This window comes from Erythrolamprus reginae, chromosome 2 (genome assembly GCF_031021105.1).
Source record: "Erythrolamprus reginae isolate rEryReg1 chromosome 2, rEryReg1.hap1, whole genome shotgun sequence".
Taxonomy (NCBI): domain Eukaryota; kingdom Metazoa; phylum Chordata; class Lepidosauria; order Squamata; family Dipsadidae; genus Erythrolamprus; species Erythrolamprus reginae.
Genome location: NC_091951.1, coordinates 332,019,345 through 332,039,736, shown reverse-complemented (window position 1 = coordinate 332,039,736; position 20,392 = coordinate 332,019,345). Strand labels below are relative to the sequence as shown.

Sequence of the window (20,392 nt, the reverse complement as noted above, 5' to 3'; positions counted from 1 at the left end):
CAGAGAAAATAATCATATTATCAACTTAATTCATTGTAATTTACTGGATGTGTAGGTATGTTTTTGGTAATTCGAGCTCTAAAAACCAACTATTCAAAAACTGTTTCCTCAGTTTAAAACAGCTTGTGCATCTACCTAAAAATTAAAATCCAATGACAACCAGTAGCTCTTTTTACAATAATTTCCAAAAAGCCTCAGAATATAAAGTCATGAAATCAAAGAAAATTTGTTTGAGAGGCAAAATAGAAGTAAAAAGCTATATCAATTTTAAATTTCAATAAGAAATAAGGAACACAACAACTCACTGTTGTGACGAAAAAGTTATTGAACTTGGAATATTTCAAGCAAAAAATTGTAGGTCTTTCCCCCCCAATTCAAAGAAAAGGCCATGATACTTCATTAACAATCTATAAATTACTACTCGCCATTAATTTGAATTTTTTTCTTTCCGATTTTATGCTTTTTATGCCATCACAGAAAGTGTAAATATAGGATACATGTTCCTCTTTATTATTATACATGAAATCTAGACCACGAATTGTATGAATGAATTTGAATTTTTAAATATCTTTTGTGTCCACAGAATATGGCCATGGACCCCAAGACTTTAAGTCAATATTTAAATCGTAACATTTATTGAAGCTTTTGTGGACCCCTGTGACAACATTATGCCCGCCCCTGGGGTCCATTGACCACAGGTTGAGAACCCGAGTTGTAGCATATCTACTGATATTATATGTGAGGTATAAAGCATAGGTTTTATAAACTGAATGGAAGAAAATAGATTTATTTTGAGAACCACTTGCCTCTTTTTTCTTTTCTATTGATTTAATACTGACAGAGATGGTAGGATTTCTTGAAACCGGATCTTCATTATAGACTTCAAAACAAGCACATTAAAAAGAACAATTAAAGAGAACAATGTATTTATTTTCCATATATTTCCCTTTCTTTTCACTAACAATATTTTTCATTAATTCTCATGTTTATATGGGAGATGATAAACAGTATTAACAGTATTTGCTTTTAAGTGGCTCTTAAAACTGATTCATTGAACCTGCTGTAATGCTGATACAATGGTAGTAATGAGTCAGCAGGATTATTTAACTGTTATCACTTTAAGAGGCTGTATATATAAGAGAGGTCCTGTGAGGGCAGCTCTCTCTGTATGCTTCCATGCTGTAGTTGATGATTGGTTGCCTGACTTTGCCTAGTACATGTATGTATATATTCCTTGTAGATAAACCACTATTTGAAAGACAAACCTGTTTACTGTATTTTGCTCCTGGCTTGTCTCAAAATAGTCACACTGTGTGCACTCTGACAATCTTAAACACCATTCTGAGGGGGCCTTGGTCCAATCTAAGCTTTCCAGATGAATGCTGCCAAGTTTTGGTAATGAAAAATCCGCAGGAAAACAGCCAAGGTCAGAGACTACCAGGGATACCTCATTTCAAAGCCAAGCTGCAAATATTCTTCTTTATACAAAAAGCTATTTTATTTTCTGAATAATATGGGCCTCAAAGTGCAGTAAAAGATCTTTTTTCAAAGTGGGCTGTGAGGGCAGAGAGAAGAACCGTTGAACTTACCTGAACGGTCTTCTCGATGCTCTGGAAGGAGAGTCCAGCATGGGTTTAGCTCTAGTCTTATTGGTAGGACTGAGTTTTAAATTAACATAAATACATAATAATTAGATACCGCCCCCTTGCTGCCCCAAGGAGTCAGTTTTAAAAAACGAAGGTAAGAAGAATAACAATTTATTGAACATTATAAATCAGAACAAGTAATTGAACCGGAACAAAAACTCCCCATGGTTCCAGGGAGGGTATGGACTCTCCTTCCAGAGCATCGAGAAGACCGTTCAGGTAAGTTCAACGGTTCTTCTCCCATGCTTCTGGAAGGAGAGTCCAGCATGGGATATACCCAAGTTCAGTGCTCAAGGGTGGGAGTCTGTTGAACCATGGATTGCGTGTCCTCGCACACCTTCTGAAGCACCCGTCTGCCAAACGCCGCCTCCGCCGAAGCAAAGGTATCTAATTTGTAGTGGCGAATAAAGGTCGTGGGCGTAGTCCATGTTGCAGCCCTGCAGATATCCTCAATGGGCGCCTGTGTCGCCCAAGCCGCAGATGACGCCGCACTCCTTGTCGAGTGTGCCTGTATTCCAGTAGGTGGGCTGGTCGAACTCGCCCGGTAAGCCTCGACTATGCATAGTCTCACCCATTGACTAACGGTGTTGGGAGAAACCCTGAGACCCAGTCTAAGGGAACTAAAAGACACAAACAAGGCCTCAGTCTTACGTATCGCCTTCGTACGTCTGATGTACAGTTTCAAGGCTCTGCGGACGTCCACCTTGTGCCACTTAAGTTCTAAAGGATGATTGCCCTTGGTACAGAAATCCGGCAATATCAATTCCTGAGCCCTGTGGAAGTGAGTATTAACTTTGGGAACAAATGTAGGGTCTAACCTTAATACCACCCTGTCCGGATAAAAGGTACACAAATCCGGTCTAACCGACCGGGCAGACAATTCGGACACCCGCCGGGCCGAGGTAACCGCTACCAAGAAAATTGTCTTCAGAGAGAGGAATCGTAACGACACTGTCCTCAAGGGTTCAAAGGGAGGTCCTGTGAGGGCCTGGAGGACCAAGGTCAAATCCCATGTGGGAAAACGCCGAACCGGAGGAGGGTGTGTATTTGCAGCCCCCCTTAAGAAGTCTTTTATCCATGGATGATGGGCCAAGGGGCCCCCATCTTCCCTTCTAATAATAGTCGCCAACGCCGCCACATGTCGTCTCAACGTGTTTGGCGCTAGGCCCTTGTCCAAACCTGTCTGTAAGAATTCCAGAACCGAAAGGACGGAGGAATCTTGAGGTTGCAAATGTCTGGCGGAGCAGAATGATGTGAAAGCGGCCCATGTCGCCTGATAAATTCGCGTCGTAGAAGGACGTCTAGCAGCCTGAATAGTGGTAATCACGTTGTCCGGAAGTTGACAATCCCTTAAACTGTTCCCCTCAAGTGCCAAGCGGTTAGATGGAGCCATTGTGGGTCCGGATGGGGCACAAACCCCTGGCTGAGGGAAATCTGGTCGTCCGGAATCCTCCACGGTGGGGAGACAGAGAGCCCCATGAGGTCCGCGAACCAAGGTCGTTGCGGCCAATGCGGTGCCAACAAGATTATGTCTGCCCTCTCCACGAGAACCTTCCCTATCACCTTTGGGAGAAGCGGAAGGGGGGGAAAGGCATAGAGTAGTGTCTTTGGCCACGGAAGGTGAAGTGCATTGACTCCCTCGGCTCCCGGTGATGCAAACCGGGAGTAGAACCTTGGGAGCTGGGTGTTTTGGTATGTGGCAAACAGATCCACCGCCGGTTCCCCAAAGCGATGGACAATTTCTTGAAAAAGAAGGGGATCGAGTCTCCACTCCGCCGGATCCAGTTCCTGACGGCTGAGCCAATCCGCCTGCTGGTTGTCCTCTCCCGCTATGTGCTCTGCACGTAGAGAGGCAAGGTGAATTTCCGCCCAGTCGAAAAGCAGGACAGTTTCTGTCATGAGTCTGAGTGACCGCGTCCCGCCCTGGTGATTTAAATGTGCCCTGGTGGCCACATTGTCTGTGCGGACGAGAACATGATGTCCCTCCAGCAGGGGTAAAAAGTCCTGGAGTGCCAAACGGACAGCCTGTAACTCCAGGAAATTGATATTGACAGGTCGTAGGTCCTGGGGTGTCCAGAACCCTTGTGTCACCTGGGAGTTGACATGGGCGCCCCATCCCAGGAGGCTGGCATCTGTGGTAAGAATGGTATATGACAGGTGTCCGAAGAGGGAGCCCTGACGCAGCGCCGAGGACCTCCACCATTTCAGGGAGGATCGTAGCTCCTGCCCAACGGAGATCAGCCGGTGTGTATGGCTTAGGCGCCGCCGCTGGTAAGGGAGTAGGGTCCACTGAAGCATGCGGTAGTGGTAACGGGCCCAAGGAACAATGTCCACGCACGACACCAGTGTCCCCAGCACTTTGGACAGTAGGGACAATGGGGCTTTCCGGTGCCGTTGAAGCCTGTTCACCAGTGCGCACACGTTGAGTTGTCTCTCTGTGGAGAGATACACCTTGCTGGAAACTGTGTCCACCACTGCACCCAGATGGGTGAGCCTGGTTGCCGGCACCAAATGACTCTTCGGCACATTGACCGTGAAGCCATGGTGTTGTAGTAAGGTCAACGTGGTCTGCAACTCCCGATGCGCTGTTCTCCGGTCGCCGGACAGAAGGAGAATATCGTCCAAATATGCAAGGATCCGGATGGACTGGGATCGTAGCTTTGCCATCAGCGCATCCAAGAGCTTCGTGAAGGTGCGCGGGGCCGATGAAAGGCCGAATGGCATTGCCCTGTATTGGTAGTGCGCGTTGTGCAGCAAAATCGAAGAAATTGACGATGCGACGGATGTATGGGGACGTGTAGATAGGCCTCCTTCAGATCGACCGAAGTAAGGAAGTCGCCAGGCCGAATGGCGGCCAGGATGGAACGGAGGGAGGCCATCTTGAACCTTCGGTAGACAACGTATTGGTTCAGACGTTTGAGGTTCAAGATGAGCCTGCAACCCCCTGATGATTTGGGTACGAGGAACACCCGTGAATAAAACCCCGTACCCACCTGGCTGCACGGCACCGGCTCGATTGCCTGAATATCCAAGAGATGTAAAATCTCTTGTTCCAAGAGAGTCTTTCTTGTGGGGTCCCTGGGTACAGGACAAGTCACAAATTGGTGAGGAGGATTTTGCAGAAATTCGAGGCGTAGTCCCCGAGATACGGTTGCCAGCACCCAGGAATCGGTGGTAGCTGCCTGCCAGGTTCCGCTGAAACGCTGTAGCCTGCCTCCCAAAGGGATGTCCTGTAGGCAGTCACTTTGAACGCCGAAAATTGCGCTGCTGGGAACCTCGGAAAGGACGTCTGGTTTGGTGGAAGCCTCTAGACCGGTCCTGGAAGTAGGAACGGTCACTTCTATAAGGTGTGGAAAAGGTACCTTGGGTATAAGGCCGGGCCGGTTGCGTTGTGGGTGGAGTATGGTCCCACCGAAAGGACTGGCGACGAGAATACGGTCCAGTCCTTCGGTCCTGGCGCCAGTACGATCTAGGGAGGACCTTCCTCTTATCCTTATCCTCCACCAGGACGGGCTCGAGAGACTCCCCAAACAGTTTAGAGCCCTCAAAGGGGGCGGAGGACAATGCCCACTTCGATTTGGCATCCACCTGCCAGTTTCTCAGCCACAGAAGGCGTCGAGATGATATGGTGGACGCCATAGCCCTGGAGGCGAATTTAGCGGCATGCAAAGTGGCGTCCGTTGAGAATTCCGCCGTCGCCAGAAGTTTATTTAAGTCTTGTCTCAATCGGGTGTCCTCGGGCCCCAGCCTCGCCTGGACCTCCTGAATCCACATAATGGATGCCCGACTGAAAAAGGAGGCAGTAGATGCAGCTCGAAGAGCCCAAGCAGCCATCTGATGTGTCTTCTTCAAGAGCGTCTCCGCCCTACGCTCGTCAGGCTTGAGACTATCCGCATTGTCTGAGGGCACAACCGCCGTGGAGACAAAGGTGGCCACCGGCTTGTCCACGGGGGGGAACAGCAACAGATTTTCCATGGCATCATCGAACGTATAAAATCTGCGCTCCAAGTTCGAAGGGCCTTGTGCCGCAGCCGGATGTTGCCATGGGCGCTTGACATTCTGAAGAAAAATCTCCAGCGCCGGCACCTTGTCTGATTCCTTGACGGGCTCCTTGCACAAAGTGGCCGATGTGCGCCGGCCATCCCCTGATTCCACTGGGGCCACTGCTCCCGGCACGTCCAGGGCCTGCTTAGCTTTGTGCAATAGCACCCGGAACAAGGAGGGCTTGAACAGACCTGCCATTGCCGGCTGCTCGGGAAGGGTAAACTCGTCATCCGACAGATCCATCCCGTGGTCGCTGTCCTGCTCAAAATTGGAATGGTCATCTGCCATGGAATCCAACCCAGTAGGGGGCGGTGGGGCTGACCAGGGATCTCTGGGTTGAGTGGCTTGCAAAGGGAAGGTATGAGCGCGCTGGGTAGCTGCTGCTATGCCTTGTGAGTAGGCATTGGCTACCATGTCTTGAATAGCAGGTGAGAAAGCCTGCCAAGCATCTGATTGATCTCTCAGCCCAGCTGCCGTGGGTGTAAAAGTAGCAGAGGGACCGTAAGCTGTCTGCATTCCAATCTGAGGCATGGCCTGACTATGAGAGGATGATGGCCGGTCTGATCTGACATTAGGTGAAGGCAAAGGCGGAGGACACTGGGAAGCCTGCCTGTCAGGTGACCAGTCTCTATCAGTTGCAGTCCCTTGAAATCCCAAGGCCATGCTGGGTGAAAGGGAAGGTGGAGGGAGAGGCTGGAATGGTTGTATAATCAGTCCCCCTTGAGTGGGGGGGGACAAGGCCGCTTCCAAGCGCTGTTCAAGGGCCTTAATTTTCCTCTCAGCTTCACGAAGCGATGAAGCTGACTGAGAAGACTTGCTCTTAGGTTTGCCCGAAGATTTCTCTTTGGCTTTTACAACAACCTTGCTTGGCTGGGCCTGTTCTTCCTCCCTAGCAACCTCGATTTTATCAGCCATCATAAGATAGGGGCAGCGTACTTACAATCACGATCCCAATCAATTAGAAACACACAGAGCACAGAGAAGCTCACTCGCAAGTGAGACTACGTGTGCAAACTGCCAGCTAGCCAGAATTCCATTGGCAGCCCTGCCTCGGTGTCAGCCTCAGCGACAGTATCGAGGCAGAATAGGAGCCCTGCGACAACTTGGCAGCCTGCCAGCTTCGCGCCAATTTGATCGCCGAGCCCAATAATTTTCGCGCTTTCGGGGGCTCAAAAATGGCGGGCGCGTCGCTTTCCTAGCCTCAGGAGGCAAGGCAGGCACCAACAGGGACACTGAGAGACTTCTCTCTCCTTCAACGTTGCTGTCTCCTTGACAGGCGTCCTGGAACGGCTTGAAAACGCTGCCGCGATCCCCTCATTGTTTTCGGAGCAATCAGCTGTTAAGCGGCTCGTAATTAGCCGCCGCGGCGGCGTTAACCTCTTGCCGCCCCCGTCAATGGGGGAGGGCGGACCTCCCCCACCTGGGGTGTTTGGGCTAAGTCTGGCCTCGGAGGTCAGTGACTTGGAGCCCCGTTGCTCCTTCTCAGGGCAGTACCCGCGGGGGGAAGGGGCCCCACAAGGAGGAATGGTGGGGGTGCTGCCCGCGGAGGGCAGGAAACCCCAAGCCGATCACAAACCTGTGTAAAAGAAAAGAAAAAAGATTACAAGGTTCAAACATAACTTTAATGATTTAAACATTATTTTTAACATATACTTATCCCGGAGGAAAAAAACTCAAGTCCTTAACCTCGACTGAGTTTTTTAAAACTGACTCCTTGGGGCAGCAAGGGGGCGGTATCTAATTATTATGTATTTATGTTAATTTAAAACTCAGTCCTACCAATAAGACTAGAGCTAAACCCATGCTGGACTCTCCTTCCAGAAGCATGGGAGAAATTCCTGTTATATGTTATAACTTCTCTCTATTCATGAAAGGGTCTGTACTTCATCCTACCTCTTCTTTGCCTTTATGGAATAGGATCTGGGTTGATTCCTTTGCTTCATTTTAACTACATATAAATTATGTCTGTAACTTTTATTTAGTATCATGATTTATGTTGATTGCTTATTTAGTATTTTAGGACTATCACTGAGTGTTGTGTTTTATGATTTATGATGACTGTATTTTATGATTGTGACCAGGATTTATCACTTGTCGCTTTTATGTAAACTGAGAATGTATATGCATCAGAGACAAATTCCTTATGTGTCCAATCACAGCCAATAAAGAATTATGATTAAATATGAGAGAACAAATTCTGAAAAGAAGCCCAACCCTGTAGAGTTGCAGAGTGTTCAAGTAATACTAGAGGAAGTAAATATTACACATCCCATGCAAAAATATCTTTTATTTCACTTAAATGACTTCATATGGATGAAAAAAACACATTTTTGTTTTAACTAACCGTCAGTTTCAGATGGTGCAGCTATTTCATTTCGTAGATACTCTGCCACTTTTTTTGCCAGACTGATATCAACATCCATACTTCCAGTGTCTATATTAGGTACTACAGAATGACCCCTATGACTTACTTTCTTCCTATTTTGCTTTTCAGGTAATGTTCTGCACCTTTAAGAGTGACATTTAAAAATAATAATAAGATTTTGGATACAATATTAACTTAAATCAATGGAATAAAATATGGAATAAGAATTATAAAATGACCAAATCCGTACCCCATAAGGAGAATTTGTACAAAATGTATTACAGATGGCACCTCCCAGATTGGCCAAGATGTATTTGAACATTGTGCCAAATTGTTGGAGGTGTAAGGGAAAAATAGGATCATATTATCATATACAGTGGACATGCCCGAATATTTTTTGAAAAAATGGTATAAAATTCAAGATTGGTTAAAAAAAAAATTACAAAAGCAGAAATAAATATAAAGCTGAAGCATTCCTATTAGGAATAATCGATCAGAAAATGGAGAAAAAACAATATTACATAACAGTCTATTTCAACAGCAGTTAGGATATGTATAGTACAACAATGGAAACAAAACGATATTCCCAATGAAAATGCAGTGACTAAGATGATTATGGAATGTGCTGAATTGGACGTGATAACAATGAAATTAAAAGATAAAGAAGACTTGGAATATTATGAAATTTGGAATGTGTTTTATGAATGGTTAGAAGGAAGAAAAATTAAGTAAAAACAATAAATTAAAAGTATACATGGGAATGTTAATAATAGATTTATTAACAGAATTGGTATATATGTATATAAATTGGAGATAATATTTGTAGTAAATGTAATAAAATGAAGATATTAGCAAGGGGGAGAAAAAGATAAATAGAAAAATGCAAAATATATAACCATAAGTTAATTCACGATACAAAATTCCGTAAGAGAGCACTGAGGGGTATAGTATAATAATATTAGTGTGATATTTAAGGTCCATTTATGGACATTTGTCTTTGTTTTGTTAATTTGTGTGCGTGTGTGTGTATTTCTTTTGTAAAGTTTTTAATGTATATACTGTAACTTAATAAATTGTTTTTACTTAAAAAAAGATTTTTGATAGTAACGTTCTCTCCTTTTATACAACATGGTTTTTACTCCCTTTGGTAATCTATGCCCTTACATCAAACTGAATGCTGAATTCTTACCTTGGAATATTTTTAAATGGTTCATTATATGCATGTCCATTTTGGTTTTCAGCAGGAGCTCCCTCCGATAAAGAACTATTTGTACCTTCAGCACCATCTTTCTCCAGTTGGGCTATGATAGTGGAAGATTTTTCACACAGCTTCCGTGGTTTCTAAAACAAAAAACCCATGTATAATTTTTAAATTTATATTCACAGCTTTGCACTCCTGTTGTGTACCTTTTCAATATTGCACCATAGGAAAATTGTCTGCCTAAGAAAATCTTCAACTGCAGAGGTTATATATTTTCAGATTTGAATTAGAATGTAATTAGAAAAATATGCCATCCTATAAATAGCCTTTAGTACAAATTACAATTTGATAATTTAATTGTTTTGAAAAATTATATATCATATTTTAAATTTTCCCTTCACAAAAATTGTTTCTGTATTAGTTATCCAAAAACTGTATTTGGCTTTAATTATGTTTCTTCTAATAAATTATAAGACAAGGTTTCATGGGGGAAATACCATTCCATAGTATTTTACATGTAGGTTTCTGCTACTTTCAAAATGTATTATGTTACAAGGAATGTCCATGGCTATGGAATGTTTAATGCTGCTTAGCAACTACTCTACAAGGATGTTCATTACTTAACATTCTAAAATCTTGGCCTCCCTGAGAGGGAGCAGCAAGAAAACAGAATGATTAGCTATAAATATTATGAATTAGTACATATCTTGTACTATGTTATAAGCTGCCCTGAGTCTTTGGAGAAGGGTGGCCTAGAAATTGAAATAATAAATAAATAAATAAAATAATAAAGTAAAACCTTCATACACTATTTTATACTATTATTAAAATTTCATATAATCCAATAATCGTAAAAAAGAATGCTATAGAAATTTCATACTTTTCAAGCCCAATTAATGCACATTTACTTTATAAAATATAAAGGAAACAAACAGTTCTCGTTCTAGGTAGCAAAGCAGCTCTTTGGATTCATTTTCCTTATACCTCATTATCCTAAATAAAAAGCAAACAACACCTCCACAAAGTATTTATAGGAACCTTTACCTATTATATAATCCCAATGCTCTAGTAATTTAATCTGACCCAGGTAAAATGATGACATAAAGTGCAGGTTTTGTGAGAGAGGAAGATGTGTTTATGCAGGCATGCAGAATTTCATTTATAGGAGTGACAGGCAAGTGCAACTGTGTTTGCTTGTTTGTTTATTTATTTATTGGATTTATATGTCGCCCCTCTCCAAGGACTGATGGTGGTGATGTTGGCCCACCACTCATGCTATCCAGTTGTGAATAGGCCATGGCCTATTGCTCTGCAGCCCACAGGATGGTACCCCTGCCCTAAAGTATAATAGCAATAGCCCTTAGATTTATATACCTCCCCATAGTGCTTTTCAGCACTTTCTGAGTGATTTACAAATTGAGTCAACCTTCAACCCTTCAGGATTGAACTCCAGGCTGTGGGCAGTTAGCCTGCAATACTTCATTCTAACTACTGCGCCATCACACATCATGCCAGACTAATAACAGAAAAGATACGAGTGGCAAAATATGTACAAAGTCCCAGTAGATAGTAGCAATATTATTCTACAAATGATTTCTCAAAAATAAATGCATATAAATACAAGATGTTTGTTAATAAACAAATGTATATTCATATACTGTATGTACATGCTGTATTATATGTAAAAATAAAGTCTCCACTACATTATGTACAGTAACACACTATTTGCTTTCCTAGAACTCCCAGAAGAATAGAAGAGTGATTGATTCACTTTATGTATATTTAATATTGCTATGCATTATTCTCACTATGACACAGAGCATTTTTATTGCTGTATCAAGGCATCTGTGCTGGGAGCAGTCCACATTTGAGCTATTTTCTTTCTATATGTGGATTTTTGTTTAGCCAAGTTCAAAGATTAGCTTTGGAGATGCCAAAAATAATTTTATTTGCTTACCAAACTGCAATTTTGGTTTTGAAATGTGTTGCCGTAACGTCGCTCTAAAATCCACAATGATGAAAGAATGGCAGAAGAACATATTTTCACATGCATCATTGGTTGGCCTTCCTGAAGTGTTGTAATTGGATCTTGAACCATTCTTTTACTGGACCATCTGATCATCCATTCAAGCAAGCGAGATATATTGTTAAATTTAAGGTGTATTTCTGGGACTGGTTCGTCTTGTTGGGTCACGTCGTTCACTTGTCCAGTTTTACAGATGTATTTTTTAAACAGAGCTGTTTTAGGCGTAGACCAGCATTGAGCTAGTGCTGGTGTGAATATTAAGGTCTTACTGGAATCATGTGAGTCATTGACTGATTGCTGGCTTTGCCCAAATAAACCTCTCACGACTGAATCACAATCTGAAAGCTTGAAGGGTTGCTCATCGGCTGACGTTTCTTTTTCAAAATATTTTTTCTTTTTGTCCCATAAAGGAGCGAGTTTAGAATCACTAAATCCGAAATCAAGGGTATAGCAAGAACCAGCTCTAAAAACATTTTGGACTTCAGTTCTGATCTGCCGACGTATCAGGGTTGTGTGAACGTCAAAGAGAAGAGAGTGGAGCTCATGTTCTCTAAGGAGTGCTGAAAAGCATGTCAGAAAAGGAACAGCAGATTCACTGTGATTGAGTGGATCTCTTTCAAGCACATAAGTTAGGAAGAGGTCTAAAAACTTAATATACTCATCATCATCACGTTCAAATTCCCATTCACCAACTAGAGGCACATGGAGTTGATTGGGGAGATCTTTATGAGTCCCTTTTTTAAAATCTCCTTTTCCACCGCAGTCCTTTATCTTTTCAGTCCACTCTTTACGATTGGAAACATCCATATACAAAGGTAAACCTCTACAAAACAGATTAAAAATAACATATAAAAAGCAAATTATTTTCCTTCTACAGCATATCTTCTGTATATATGTAAAGGTGCTTTCAATCCAGGAAAGAAACTACTGTCACAAAGCAGCTAAGAATAAAATAAGCCTACATGGCATAATTTCAATCATATGCTAAGTCTTATGAAAAATATTAACATGCTGAAAAAACTCATTAAATATGATTTTTATCACAATCTCATACTTATTGTGTTCTTCCACCTTAAGGATTTTCTTGGGTGAGTCGTGTCAGTTCACAACTACTTTGCTCTCACTTTACTATGGGGAGCATAAGAGGAGCAGAACAAGGACATGAGGCTTTTAGGTTGTGATCCTATGCATACTTAAACACAAGTCAGCCAGATGGAACTTGATGAAAAAGAAATGTGCACAATTTCACCCAATTTAAACAAAATGTTACGCAAAACAATATTTTCTCTAATTCAAGACAAAATGTTATGAAAACTTACTTGGGATCTTCTTGTCTCAGTTTCCTTGCTTCTTCTGTGCCCCCAAACTCAGAAAGTGAATCTGCTGCTTCATCATTGTTACACCCCTTAAAGTTTCTAAAATCTGAAATTGTGCTTAGAGTAGTCCCCAAAGAAAACCGATCATAGCAGGAACCTCCAGAGTCTTGAATCTCTTCTTCCAGTGGCTCCCAGATATTTGTTTGAATAGGCCCTATGTTTCTTATCACACGTTTCAGAATTTTCACATTCACTTTGTAAGTAGCCTGTAGTACAACCGACATCATTTCTTCACTACTGGGGCCTAACCATAAAGACAAAAAATGTACTATTATTTCTAAAGTGGATCACATTATCTAGTCATTTTAATTGAGATTTCAGATAATTCACATATGCAGCGGGTGGATACTACTCTGTGCCTATTCAGTATATAAAAATTTCCTTGATCAGTCATCTGGAGTAATTTATACTAGTTTCCTTTGATAAGAATTCTGGATATTATTGTTTACATTACTTAAAGCAGGGGAGTCAAACCCAAGGCCTGAGGGCCAGATCTGACACGGGGGCTACCTTGGAAACAGCAAAGGACTGGCCCGTGATACCTCTGCCAGTGAAAACAGAGCTTGCGAGGGCCACACACAGCCCTCCCGAGCTCCATTTTTAGTGGCAGAGAGTATCAAGAGCCTGTACCAGCTGAAAACGAAGCTCAGGAGCCCATTTTCGCTGGCACAGCATTTGTGCCACCACAGGTGCCCCCAACACTAGTGACACTATGCTGGACCTCCCCTAGCCCCCCCCCCCCCAAGATCAAACACACCCCTGATATAGCCTTCAATGAAATCGAGTTTGACACCCCTGAATTAAAGACTATAATTCACACCATGAATTTACATTTTCATTTTTCAAGGAAATATTTTTTAAAGAACCCCCCCCCCTAATTTGTTCATTATTTTTGTCTTTGTCATATACTGTACCTTTAACTTTGCAGTGCCTAAGTCGTTGATATAGATCATTATATTTATCCCTTAGTGAGACCCTCACATCTTCAGGGCTAGGAAATGCTTTTACCAAAATTTCTGCCACCTGTACAAAACAAACCAGCATGAAAAGTAGTTTCAATTGGTTCCAGATATTAAAGTTTCCAAAAATTAGTTGCATGCTTGTAAAAACAAACATTAACATTTGAAAGTATATAGACAGTTCACAACTTAGAAACACATTGGGAAACAAATCCCTGTTTTTGTTAAAGCAGTCGTTAAGCAACATGTCCATGTGACTACTTCACTCAACAATCATAAGCCCAGCTGCAACCTCCAATGTCGTTAAGGAAAATAGCTGCCTACTGAAGGATTTCAGATCCACGTGGAGCTGAAACTCTCCTGGCAAGATGCCCCGTTGTTCTCAAACTTTTCTACAAAGGTTTGCGTGCATGGAGGGAAACCTTTTCGATGAGCTGCCATGTAGTATTCCTTGTGTAGGTCAAAGGCCATATGGATGGACATGTCCAGATGTTGCCTGAGGCTGCACGGGGGTGCTTGGTTCACATTATGCTAGCATGAGTTTTTGCTCATAGGCTTTGCAGTACAGGTAGGTCTGGATTTAGGCCTGGGAAAAGTTCAGGGAAAGTTCATGTTTTCATGAACTGACAGTGCTGGATGACGTAATGAGAGTACTAGCTGGTACCATTAAATGCATTCCTTTGCCTAGCTGCCAAGGCTTTTTCAAAGCTTCCTGTAAACTTCTATCATTATACCTGCAGCGTTATCTATGATATTGATATGTTTATGAATTACAGCATCATATAAAACTATGCATGTGTATTATTGCATTAGGTCATAGAGAACAGAGTATTATAAAAATAAGTGCTGTGTGAAATAAGTTTGGCTTCCTTTGGTTTTGGCTTTTTCAACCAATAAAGTTTGGCTTTTTCACTCCAGCAATGCTCTTTGGCTATTTTTGCATTCACTGCAATTCAGCATTGCCAAAAGAGATGAAATCCTGAAAATTTCAGCAGTTTTTCTGCAGTTCCACAAAGGATTGCAGCTCCTCTCCACCCCCCACCCTCATTGGGGAAGCTGACAGAGTGCAAATGGTAATTACACAATTGCAAGTTACTTGGCAATTGATTGTAAATGTGAGCCTGTAGCCAAGCACCTGAAAATCAACCACTGGGACCAAAGGAGGAGTTGGTGCCAAGTTTTACAATGGTTGGAAGTGCTTTATGGGCCATAAAGTACACTTTCTAAGGTAGTTTTAACTTTCAGTGGTTGTTAAACAGATTAGGAATACCTGTATAAAAAAATTTAACTCCTTAATCCTGAATACCTTTTTAATTGGTGGTAATTCTCCAATAAGGCTCAGAATGATATCCTGCACAAGTTCTTCAATGTTCATGAATCTAGCAAAAGGGAGAATTCGGCAAGCCCACTCCAAAGCATTGACAGAGTACTCAACTATGCAAGCATCAAATTCGATCCTGTTGAATTCCTAAAGAAAGAACATCTTGAATTGGCCTAAAAAGTTAGGTACATGGTTACCATCATCTCAAACTACATGAGATCTAAACTTATTTGTTAAAACCCTGGTCTATTACAAAAATATGTTTAATATTAAGACATTTCAATAAAGCTAATGCCAGTATTTCATATTTGAATAAAGCTTAAAGGAATATTGACTACAGCTCATCCTCCTGTTCTTCCTTTTATGAGTAATTCAGGTAGGTTGGATTTACAGATTTGCTATTGTTGTGTATTGTATAAATTTTGACTATTATTATTAAAATATTTCTGGGCAACTTTTAATATAAAACCCCTCTCAGGGCTTACAAAAATGGAATATAGTATTAATAAAACCAATTTGAAAATAAGCATGTGGTTATCCCAGCTACAGTAGTCAGATATTTTAAGAAGGTTGACTTAAAAAGGTAAAGTCTGTGGAATCTGAGGTAAGTTGGTACTTCAAATAATTGGGGGATTATTACAAAAATGGTCTTCTCTCTCATTTAAACTGACTCATCTTAAAGTTTACAATTAGAAAGAAAAAGGTGAAAAGATAATCTCATATATATGGCACTTAGTCATTTGTTTAGATGGGTAACTATAGAAATCAAGTGATGATAGATAGACAGACAGACAGACAGATAGACAGATGGATGGATGGTTGGATGGACGGATGAATGGGTGGGTAGGTGGATGGATGGATGGATCGATCAATTGATAGATCAAAAGGAGGGAGGGAGGGAGGGAGGGAGGGAGGGAGGGAGGGAGAGAGAGAGAGAGAGAGAGAGAGAGAGAGAGAGAGAGAGAGAGAGAGAGAGAAGTAGGGCTTAAAAAGATTATTATTTTAATTACATTCCCGTTTTCCAAATTCTCTCTTGCCCTTTGATACCGTCTGCAACTCTCAGACAATCTTTCACGAACATGAAGCATCCAACACAATACACATAATTCTCGGAAGCATCCTGCAAGAGAAATACGCAAAAAAAAAAAAAAATCAAAGTTGAACAGGGAGTACATTAGAAAGTTAGAATCATTTCTATATTTTCTCTTAAAATGGTTTCTTTATAAATAACAGCATGTGCAAGCAATCAGCGTATTCTTTTAATGGCTGTATTGTTTACTATCATCAGCTTCTTCACTTTCCTTCTATCAATTGACCTTAACTGCAGTGTGTATACACTATTATTATTATTCCTTCTATAACATAACTTTATATTTCTATACAATAAGGTCAGCTATTTTACACAGAGAGTGCTTTAAGAGTAAAATGGAAGGAATATTATATACTACACCTTGCCTTCCTAGAAGATGGTATATAAATTTATTAGATGAAAATAAATTTTAAAATGTGTTCCGAGTAGATAAAATCTTATTGTATGAGGGAATCAGTATCAAAACTAGGACTGAGAGCTTAATCTTTCCATTTTACAGCAACAGAACTAATATATACTTATTTACAGATTATTTGTCCAACATATTAATGACAAGTCACATGAACATTTAAAATTTGCTTTTTCACCTTGCCTGTCTTGTGTCAGGAGATCAATAAGATATACTGAAAAGGAATGGAATATCAGAAAAATCAGCAACTAAATTGCTTTCATCTTTCATCCAATTTAGTTCTCAGCTTGTTAAAAGGGAAATAATTTCTTCTTTTAACATACAGGCTTTCTCCTTAAAACTAATTCTTTGCCTGACAACAGTGGAATATGCAAGGGGGCAAATACGAATCTCCCATAAGCTCTGAATATACTATTAAACATAGATTAGATGACACTGTCCTCATATAACACCTAAACATTTTTTAAGTGCTGTAACAAAGAGACAAACATGTTTTGGCTTTGCAGTTTATTCTTCTTTAAATGTGTATTGGATTTTTTGCAGATACCCACCTATAGTTTTACATGAAACAGCATCAAAATTATGGTCTCCAAAAGAAGAAGGTCTTAAGAACACAGTATATTTGGAATACTTAAGCAAATTTTCTGGAAGATCACTTAAAGTAGGAAGAGCCCCTTTTTGGTAAATCTGCAATGAGAAAGGGGCGGGGGGGGGGGAGAGACAGAGGAAAAAGGAAGACACAATATAAATTACAACAATTGTAGATTTAAGGTAGAGAACAAAAAATAAAACCCAGAGCTATCCTAGAAGCCTATGAAATATATCATCCAAAAAGGTTGTCTTTGATATATTATCATCACTTTATATACTATTAAAAATAATATGTACCTTTTGCATGACTCTTCGTGCATGTTTCAGCCGCGCAATATACCACTGAGCAGCAGCAAAAGAACAATGAGCAGCCCGGAAAAGAAGGAGAATCCTTTGAACAATTCCAGATATTTTTTGTCTGCAGTCTCTCTCTATTCTCAATGGCACATCAGCATTTTCTTCCTAGATTATTATAAAATTTAAAAGTTTTACAATATGAACATTACCAAGGAAAGACCAAGACAAATTACCCACCCTAATTCTCTAATTCCTTTGATTTACTAAAGTGTGAGAAGAAAAGCACTATAGTTCCTAGTATTTACAAATTTGTTTTATGATTAAATACATATAAACAAACCTATATACAGTAATACCTCGTCTTACAAACTTAATTGGTTCCCGGAGGAGATTCATAAGGTGAAAAGTTTGTAAGACAAAACAATGTTTCCCATAGGAAACAATGTAAAATCAATTAATCCGTGCAAGAAAACCCCCCCGCAAAAACGCCGCCGCACGGCTATCACCTTTTGAAACAGCTGGGAGCTTCTCAGCGTTCTCCCGAATGCCGAACCGGCAAGTTCGGCAAAAGATCAAGTTCGGGTGGCCGCCGAGAAGCCCCGCCGCCCGGCTGTTGCCTTTTGAAAAAGCCGGGGGGCTTCTCGGTGTCCTCCCGAACCCGAACGCCAAACCCGAACTTTTGCCGAACTTCTGGGTTTGGCATTCAGGAGAACGCCGAGAATGCCCCCGGCTGTTTCAAAAGGCGACAGCCAGGTGGCGGGGCTTCTCAGCGGCCACCCGAACCCGAACTTTTGCCGAACTTCCGGGTTCAGCGTTCGGGCAGCAGGTTCGTAAGGCGGAAAAAGTTCGTAAGAAGAGGCAAAAAATTTCCGAACCCTGGGTTCGTATCTCGGATTGTTTGTATGGCGAGGGGTTCGTATCACGAGGTACTACTGTACTCTGATTTATATGTTCTTTAGAGCAGCGTTTCCCAACCGGTGTGCCGCGGCACACTAGTGTGCCGCGAGACAACGTCGGGTGTGCCGCGGCGAGAGGCGGCGGAGGAGAGTGGGCGGATCGGGCGGGCAATGGGGCAGGGCGGAGAAGCCAGGGGCACGTTTGGCCGGAGGCACCTACTGCCGCACCTCCCTGCCCCTGCCTCCCCACGGTGTCTTCGGCCAAACGCGCCCCTGGCTTCTCCGCCCTGCCCCATTGCCTGCCCGATCCGCCCACTCTCCTCCGCCGCCGCCTCCTGCCTTGGGGCAAGCAATCCGGGAGTCCGGGACCGTGTGGCTTTGCGCCATGAAGAGAAAACGGCCAACTTTTCCCTGCTGCCGTTTTCTCTTCATGGCGCAAAGCCACACAGTCCTGGACTCCCGGATCGCTCGCTTCTCCGGTCAACAAAGCCATCTGCCCAGGAAAGCGCCGCGCTGGCCGGAGAAGCGAGCGATCCGGGAGTCCGGGACTGTGTGGCTTTGCGCCATGAAGAGAAAACGGACGACTTTTCCCTGCTGCCGTTTTCTCTTCATGGCGCAAAGCCACACAGTCCCGGACTCCCGGATCGCTCGCTTCTCCGGTCAGCAAAGCCATCTGCCCAGGAAAGCGCCGTGCTGGCCGGAGAAGCGAGCGATCCGGGAGTCCGGGACTGTGTGGCTTTCAGCCGGGCTAACGGGAGGCGGCCTGGGGACATCTGGGAGGGCGAGGAGGCTGAGGGCTGCTGCGCACTCCACTCTCTCTCCGGCTCTCTCTCGCTCTTTCTTTTTCTCTCTGTTGCTGGCGTGGTGAACGAGAGAGAAAGAGAGAGAGAGAAAAAGGAGGGGAGAGAGAATGAGAGAAAGAAAGCAAGAGAAAGAGAGGGAAAGAAAGCAAGAGAGAGAGAGAAAGAAAGGGGGAAGGAGGGAGAGGGAAAGACATAGAGGGAGGGAAGGAGGGAGAGAGAAAGAGAGCAAAAAAGAGAGGAAGAAAGAAAGAGGGATGGAGAGAAAGAAGGGAAGGAAGGGAGAGAAAGAGGGAGGGAGAAATAGAGTGAAATGGAGGAAGAGATATTTTTTTTGTCCAAACTTTTCTTTAGCCCCCCCGCCCCGCCCCCTTCAGTGTTCCCCAGAATTTTGAAAACATGAATAATGTGCCGCGGCTCAAAAAAGGTTGGGAAACACTGCTTTAGAGAATGTTTAGTTCATAGGGGTTAATGTACTGCAATACAAAGAACAATGTTAAGCCAAGTAACCAAGCTTTTTGAATAACGATAGTTATGATATTTGATATAAGGACAAAGGTACCCTTTCCTCTACAGAAGGGAACTGTTTATCTATTTATCTATAGTTTATCTATAGCGGAAACTGGAGTTCTTTGAGTTCCTACATAGTGGAAACTTAGGAAACTGAAACAAGTACACAAAAATATTAGTAGTATTGATTCTTTAAAAGAGCACCTTACAAATTAATAAATATACGCATACTAGCTTAATGTCAGGCTCCAAGTAATGCACGCAATACAAATCAAACTCTAAAGCATGATTTTTCCTCAAAGTACAAATTTATTCAGATACAACATCTTGACGCTACTGGTGAAAAGCCAGTACTAAAGTTCCCGGGCTTTTCACTCCAATATAAGTTTCTGTCAGGACAAAGTCATATTTTATTGAAGCCTTTAGCCTTCCACACTTATGCTTAGAATGTATTCTGGAATTTGGGAGGGGCTGTTGCATGAGGGTTGTAAAGATGTAGGCATAACAAATTCCTTCTAGATTCTCAAGGTCATCCTTTCTACTTAAGAACCTGATCACAGAACAAATTAAGTTCTTAAGTAGAGGTACAACTGTATTTGGGCTTCTCACAGACATGCCAACATGCCTCTGTTAATAAATTGGAACTTTTAGGAATACTTTGCCTCGGATTCTGATTTAGTTTTGGATGCTATTTGGAACCCTGAGAGTTTCAGTTTCCAAAAGAACTGTCACCTTGTCCCACCAAGATGGGAGTTGGTTGTTCAATGACATCTCTCATAGAAATATAGAAACTTGGAAGATTGAAAGTAGAAAAAGACCTCATGGTCCATCTAGTCTGCCCTTATATTATTTCCTGTATTT

The 20,392-nt window shown here is 42.2% G+C and overlaps 1 protein-coding gene across 2 annotated transcripts in view; it reads right to left on the bottom strand.

The window, feature by feature from the left end:
- Window positions 1-20,392, bottom strand: part of CPLANE1 (ciliogenesis and planar polarity effector complex subunit 1) — a 78,492-nt gene that overhangs the window by 33,444 nt on the left and 24,656 nt on the right. For both annotated transcript variants that reach the window (XM_070743431.1, XM_070743432.1), the window contains exons 21-31: window positions 17,326-17,490; window positions 16,989-17,124; window positions 16,616-16,651; window positions 15,949-16,058; window positions 14,924-15,085; window positions 13,573-13,681; window positions 12,602-12,902; window positions 11,214-12,105; window positions 9,245-9,396; window positions 8,035-8,198; window positions 807-880 (exon numbers count right to left, since the gene is read on the bottom strand). In XM_070743431.1, coding sequence (XP_070599532.1) covers window positions 807-880; window positions 8,035-8,198; window positions 9,245-9,396; window positions 11,214-12,105; window positions 12,602-12,902; window positions 13,573-13,681; window positions 14,924-15,085; window positions 15,949-16,058; window positions 16,616-16,651; window positions 16,989-17,124; window positions 17,326-17,490 — 2,301 coding nt within the window. The remainder of the gene's footprint in view (window positions 1-806; window positions 881-8,034; window positions 8,199-9,244; window positions 9,397-11,213; window positions 12,106-12,601; window positions 12,903-13,572; window positions 13,682-14,923; window positions 15,086-15,948; window positions 16,059-16,615; window positions 16,652-16,988; window positions 17,125-17,325; window positions 17,491-20,392) is intronic.